The sequence below is a fragment of the Tasmannia lanceolata genome, unplaced genomic scaffold, assembly GCF_043159265.1.
Source record: "Tasmannia lanceolata isolate RefF3 unplaced genomic scaffold, GAP_Taslan_0.1 ptg000018l, whole genome shotgun sequence".
Classification (NCBI taxonomy): Eukaryota; Viridiplantae; Streptophyta; class Magnoliopsida; order Canellales; family Winteraceae; genus Tasmannia; species Tasmannia lanceolata.
In genome coordinates, this window is record NW_027518695.1 from 25662090 (window position 1) to 25669621 (window position 7532).

The window sequence follows — 7532 nt, forward strand, 5'->3', positions numbered from 1 at the left end:
TCCATAAAAGTTTGGGAGTGAATCCCAAACTCTAAACCCAACTTTAAATACCCTTCTAAAGTTGGGATACCAAAAACAGTAACCTATGTGCCTCTGATGGTTCTGAAACCATTGTCATTATGTCCGGAATGCCCAAAAACTTTAGAGTACAGTTTACAACTTTTTGAAATAGTTATTGGAAAAGGCCCAAACACTGCACTTAAATTTTGGGTTCAACTTTAATGGGAGGAAGACACCTTTTTTACTAAAATTGTATGAACCGACCTTTTGATCACTCCGAAACCACCTCCATTGGATCAGGAACGCCCAAAAACATTAGGGTACAATTTAACACTTTTTCTAAAACTGATTAAGGTAACCCAAAAATTGAATGTTAATTAAATAGGAGAGTGGTGTTAACATACTAGTAAAATAATAACATAAACTGTACATCTTGTTGGCTCGGCTCGGCTAGGGTTGGGCCGAGTCAACTCACTTCAGCTCGGGTTGAGTCGATCTGGCTTAGTCGACTCAGCGAGTCGATTCAGTAGTATTCCCCAATAGACCATAACCACTATTTTGAAAATTCAAGATGTGTCCCTAATTCAGGCCGGAATTTCGATGAACACTGGAGGAGCTACAGAACTCCAAATGACCCGCCGTTAGTGGCATTGGCTTCCTAGTTCCTACCATCGGCGGCTATCCATCCGTACGGTCGGATAGCCGGAGACATCGGCAAAACTCCGACGGTGGTCAAAAAAACAAAAAAACCTTGATTTCTTGCCGATTTTAATAGCGTTTTCACCATTCTTTCACTGGAAATTGTAACTTTATTCTATAGTCAAAATTCCTATGATTCAAATTAATCTTACATCATCCGCTCTTCAAAAAGTTCATCAAATTGAATTCGATTTAACCATAAAAGGGCGGGTGAATAAAAATGATTTGAATTATCCATTCAAAACGAATTGAAGTCTCTTGATCAATCGCCACAACGCGAAGGTTGTCTGATACCAACTGTAAACTTTACATTACTAAGTAATTAATGCAGAACTTACCTCCGGTCATGGCGATTAGAAGTTGAGATTGCGAATTCCCTTGAACCTTGTTGAAACTAAGAACTCCGTGCGCCTCAAACAATGGAATAGTGTTCTTCTAATCTGAAGAAGACCTTAGCCTCGATCGATGGAATCGCAGGCACGATTTTCCTCTTTGATTAGGGACCCTCTTTAGATGGAAACTTTAGCTATAAAACTATGTGTGTTCTCCCATCAAGCTCAACGCACATTTATAGATTATGGGATCATATGCTTTTGAATCCCACCGCTCTTCAAACACTTGGTTTTTCCTTAAGTTTAAAAACAATTGGGATTTATATTTAAGACTCCTTTGCAAACACAACAATAGTGGATAAGAGATCCAGAAGACCAAACGTTTTCTTTATATGTGGGTCCCATCCAATGTAAGCTACACAAAACGCCAACATAAAGTACCACTAGAATCCAGATTTCTACTTATAAAAGGGGCTGGTTTTTCTCTAAATATTTTCACTCAAGAATTACTCATACACTAACGACAGTCTCGCTCAAAGTGCCCTAATTCCTTATGCCTCTTATCAAAGCGTTCGGTTAAACCATTGTCTGGTTGATTTGAACATCTCGGCACTCCTTGCCCTTGTCCAAATCGCCGTTGTAAATGGATTGTGACTAGGACAACTTCAAAGGGTTGAGTGTTGGGAATTTTATCTTAAAATTTGGAGGCAAAATTCAAAACAAGAATCTCCCTCTTGCCTTATAAACTTCTTGTCATTCAGTGAGGTTTTAAACTTTAACCCAAGACCTTTATATATGTGTGCTCCATGTGAGTGTGTGAAATCCAATCTAAAAAGTTTAATCACACATTGGAAAGTGGAGAAAACTTTTGTCTCCTTATAAGAAGTGGTGTTGGGAAAAGGCTTGGGCCTTTCAAGGGGCATTGTATTTGTTTGGGTGAGCCCATTTTAAGTTGAACTAAAATAAACAAATGCACGCTTGCCTGGCCAGGTCGGGCCGGGCCGGGCTGGGTCGTGGTTGTTTCGTCCTAAATGACTTGTTTGAACACGCAAAGTGACTGCTATAGAGAAGACACCTCAAGATTCTCGCTCTCTATTCCTCCACCATCAGCTCCGTACCTGAGCACATCTTGGAAGTGATTCCAAGAATATGAGTATGCGAATGCACGTCTACTAGAGTATGTGGGCTGTTTTATTTTGGAGGTTGGTTCACCCATCCCGGTTCTCCTGTAGGGAGTGAATACAATTTTCAAGAAGAGTGACCAAGTTGGCAAGAGTCCACAGTTTGCGAGCATGCACATGCTATATACAATGATTGATTCTTCTGAAATTGATAATCCGCCTCCATCTTTATATTCATCAGAAGCGTATTTTATACCGCATTCTTAAATTTTAATCAGAGTAGTCATATTACAATCAGTCTGTTCTAGTTCTTTTCCAATGCTAAGCAATCAAGATGATCATCCTACTTAAGTACTAAAAAGTTTACCAAAAAAGATGCATTTATGGTTAAGATGTAAAATTACATTTATGTTTGCATTGTAATCTTTCATTAGTTTTCTTAAGAAAGAGATTAGGTGAGTGGCGTAGGTAATGATAGAGAGGGAGGGTGGCCAATCTCACATTTCCCTATGGCTTTGTTCACTTCTTTTCCCTAGTGCTGTTTTCCCTGGAAAACAGCCTTTTTTTCCCTGACAAGACCTTGACAAGACAGAATTTCTGTGTTCACTTCTTTTCTAGGGAAAAATATTACCAGACATGGAATTTCTTATTAAAAAGCTGAAAATGACGTGGAAATTGACTTTTTCCCTGTTACTTGAGATTTGGTTTCCGATTAAATATATCGGAAAGAGGCTTTCCAAGGAAAACGAAACATTTTCCTTGACAGTTTCCCTGGATTCCTTTCCTTCTGCCATGTCACCTGGAAAGGAAAGGAAAATGAAATCCTTTCCTTTCCTTTCCGGGGAAAAGAAGTGAATAGAGCCTATGCAAAAACGTGGTGCATGACGATGGTTACGAAGTAGTATTCCCTACATTCATAATCCGTACACGTGTTAGAGGCCGGTCTACCATATCCCTATGCAAAAATGTGGTGCATGCATGACCGTGTTCACAAAGTAATATTCCATACAATCATAATTCATAGACATGATCAAGGTTTTAAATTTCTGTTCTGGGGGTAAGTTTGGACCTAGCCGAAACCGAAATTTCAGCCAAAATCTCGAAATTTGGTAAAGACATATGAAATTTCGAATTTTTGGGCCGAAATTTTGGCTGAAATTTGGGAAAGGAATAAAAAATCAATATATTTTTTTTCCAAATTTTGCCGAAATTAACAAAAATTCTGAAATTTCAGCCAAAATTTGGTACGTTTCGACAATTTCAGTTTCGGAACATTTCGGTCTTGACCGAAATCCGAAATTCGGTCTGAAATTTCGGATTTTGGACAAAATTTAAAACCTTGGACATGATAGAGGTTGATGAAGATCAATTGATTTGGATTTGAAGTACCATATAAAAGGGCAGCAATTATTGAAGCCTCATGTTCCATGAGATGTAAGAGGGTTTCAGCCATCTTTCCTTATTGAGAAAAAAACAGCCTCATGTTCCATGAAATATAAGAGGGTTTAAGCAATCTTTCTTTATAGGGGAAAAAACTTGTCACATAAGAGTGAAGTGGGTATAAATAATTCGATCATTTGTCACATAATCATAAGACGGCTTTTCTTCTCCTCTTCCCTTTCATCCCTAATCCTTCCACCAATAACTCAGATAATTTTAAACATGGCTACATGTGTTCTAAGCACTCAAACACTGAAGCCAAGTCAGCCAACAATCACTCGGCGATCAGCAAACTACCAACAAAGCTTCGCGGATTATGATTTCATTCAGTCACTAAAGAGTGATTACAAGGTGATCATCACAATCTATAGCCCATGTTTCCTAGCCATGAAATTTTAGTCCTCCATCCTACCCTCTCAATTAATTCTCTCCCTCTCCCACTCTTTCTTTCCATTTCTCACCACTTGACAAAACTAATATTTCCTGAATTTGTTTTATGGTTTCCAAACATGGCCTTAATGTTTTCGGTTTAATTTCCCATCATTTCGTGTGTGGATTTTACCAAGTTTCCATTCAATATGCAGGGGGAGGTTTATGAGAAACGAGTCCAAAAGTTGAAGGAAGAAGTGAGGTGTTTGCTTGAAAAGGTCGACCAACCTCTAGATCGACTGAAGCTGATTGACACCCTTCAATGCCTAGGGTTGGGATATCACTTCAAGAAGGAGATCAAGGAAGCACTACGTATCATATCCATCAATGACAAGAACATGCTGAGGGGGGACAGTCTCTATGCTACGGCTCTCCACTTTAGGCTCCTTAGACAACATGGGTTTGAGGTCTCACAAGGTGTATAATCTCGTGAAACAACTAATTACACCAAAAGCTTGAGCTGTTAGAGTTGGTGTTATTTAATCATTTATACTTCAACATTCCCCCTCATGTGTGGCCTTTCTTTTTACACGTGGCTCATGGGCCCCTGTTTTGGGTTGGCCATACACATGGATTTTCAATACATTAAAGAGTTGTTGGGTTTTGAACCCAAGACCTGCCGTGAGGCAATAGCTCTAATACCATGTGAAACAACCAATTACTACGAAGCTTAAGCTTTTAGAGTTGGTGTTATTTATTCATATATACTTCAACACATATTCTTCATCAGGTAATGGTTCACATACACTTGCTATGATATCTAAAGTTTGTGGTATTTGTGAGACAGATGTTTTCAATGGCTTCAAGGATGACAAGGGTGATTTCATGGTATCGCTTTGTGAGGATACAAAGGGGATGTTGAGCTTGTACGAAGCTTCATACCTTGCTTTTGAAGGAGAAATTATCTTGGACGAGGCCAAAGCCTTCACGACCATTCATCTCAAGGATGCACTGAAAAGTAAGAGCATAGAGCAGAAGCTGGAAAGACAAGTAGAGCATGCCTTAGAGAGTCCCTTGAATTGGAGGGTGCCAGCCATAGAGGCTAGGTGGTATATAGAAGAAACATATGTTGGTGAAGAGGACATGAGCCATTTGTTATTTGAGCTGGCTAAGCTTGATTACAACATGGTGCAAGGCATGTATCAGACCAATGCTAAAGCCATGTCAAAGTAAGAGGACAAGAGATGTCTTTCTCATATATCGTCTATTTATATGCAAATCTAAAAGTGAGCCTATGTGGCTGCTCTCTCATGAAACAGCCAGCCGCAAAATGCCACACACACACATGCATGCATGCATACATACATACATACATATACTATATAGAAAAAAAGAAATAGGTGATTTTTTGATATATTTTTTTGAATATTCTCCTTCACCCTTTCTCTTGAGTTACTAACCATATAATTTTGAAAATCAAAATTGGGAAGTTCTGATATCATTTTCTTACACATATTAAGAATGTGACTGGATGTGTAAGGCACCTCCCAATGGAATTACATTATTCTTATCCAGCGCTCTTCCGTCTTAGGTGGTGGGGAAATTTGGGTCTTGGAAAGCACTTGAACTTTGCCAGAGACCGTTTATTGGAGTGCTTTATATGGGCTGTTGGAACTGTCTCTGAACCCGAGCTTTGGAACGGTAGATCTGTGGTTACAAAATTGGCTCAACTACTAACATCCATTGATGATGTCTATGATCTTTATGGTTCCCTTGAAGAACTTGAGCTTTTTACAGATGCCATTGATAAGTCAGTATTTGTATATTTTTCCCATTTTTCTACTAGACATTTTGTCGTTGCCTATTGTCTAATTCTCATACTAACTATTTGATGAATTTTTTTCAGATGGGATGTTAATGCGACAGAACAACTTCCACTGTATATGAAGATATGTTTTCTAGCTCTCTTCAACACTATCAATGAAATGGCATATGACACCCTACAACAACATGGATGGGAATCCATTGCGTACCTGAAGAAACTGGTATGGCTATCAAGTTAATTTTCCCTATTTAGCGATGCAAAATCTAATTTCATGCTCACACCTGCAACTTAACTAGTAAGTGTTTTTCTTTAATTTAGTGGTCAGATCAATGTCATACATACCTTGTGGAGGCAAAGTGGTATAACAATAGATACACACCCACACTTGATGAGTATCTTAACAATGCATGGGTTTCATCAACAATACCTCTCATCATGGGACACGTTTATTTTTCATTGACCCAAAAGGTAACAAAGGAGGCACAAGAATGCCTAACCAACAATCCGAATATCATACGCTGGTCATCGATTATTGCTCGACTTGTTGATGATTTGGGGACTTGCACGGTACATAAGCTATATTACACATAGGAGTGTTGATTTTTCTCTCATATGACTTCTAAGTATTACAATATTTATTTGAATCATCATTTTCATTGTGTATTTTTTCAGGCAGAGCAAGAGAGAGGAGATGTTCCCAAATCCGTCCAATGTTACATGCATGAAACAGGCTCTACAGAGGCAGTTGCTCGCGAGCATATAAAGGGTCTAATTAGTGATGTGTGGAAGAAGATGAATAAAGATTCTATCTCTAATTCTCCTTTTCCACAGCCTTTTATCAATGCAACAGTGGGTATGGCACGGGCGAGCCATTTTTTTTACCAATACGATGACGGATATGGTGTTCCAAACAACGAAACCAAGGAGCGAGTCATGTTATTGTTGGTTGAACCTATTTCAATTGAGAAACAATAAGCCCGGTTTGGCTTAGGAAAAAATGATGGGGATTAGATCATATTAGTGTTTAGCAATGTATGTGCAAATGTATTGTTATCTATATGAATAATGAACTCGATCGGTATAAGAAGATATAAAATTTATATTTATGGTTAATCATGATAATGTTTCCCTCGCAGTGTTTCAACGGTGTGGTGTAGAACCCTCAGTTTGTTGCTATAATTTCAAATAAGGTTTATATAGAAGATTGTGTGTTAGTTATTTTTTATTCATTTTTCTCTCCAGATATTGCTAAAATATATTACTCTTGACACTAACAGAGAAAACAATAATAAGGAAAAAGTCCTTGTCATCAGTTTCTCAAGAGAAAAGACTCATTAAATATGACTACGATCCTTTATTATTGTATTCTTCTGGTCGGGGTCTTGCCTAACCCCAACTTACCCATCAAATATATATATATATATATATATATATATATATATAGAGGAATATGTTCATGCGCTCAAGCTCTAATAGGAAATGGTGCGCTTGAGTACACCAATCACATGGGTCCCACAATTTCTGTGAGGATCCAAACCATTCATTTGCAAGGCCCTATCATAGATAGGGTGTGTACCAAAAATCAGCTCCATTGAATCATCCTAACCCCTCCAAAAGTGGAGGGCAAAAATGGGCAGATTTGTGGTCTGTCCATTTTGACCTCCACAAATGGATGGGTTAGGATGATCCTATGGATCTGATTTTTTGTACACACCCTATCTATGTAAGGCCCTTTCTAGTGAATGC

General features: G+C 38.4%; 1 protein-coding gene across 1 annotated transcript; it reads left to right on the forward strand.

Moving 5' to 3' along the window:
• Positions 1–3770: 3770 nt before the first annotated feature.
• LOC143852011 (alpha-terpineol synthase, chloroplastic-like) lies at positions 3771–6893 on the forward strand. The gene is made up of 6 exons (XM_077361520.1): positions 3771–3943; positions 4177–4438; positions 4809–5190; positions 5553–5771; positions 5868–6006; positions 6459–6893. The coding sequence occupies exons 1-6, from the start codon at positions 3815–3817 to the stop codon at positions 6759–6761; spliced, it is 1434 nt and encodes a 477-aa protein (XP_077217635.1). The 5' UTR covers positions 3771–3814; the 3' UTR covers positions 6762–6893.
• Positions 6894–7532: the final 639 nt, after the last annotated feature.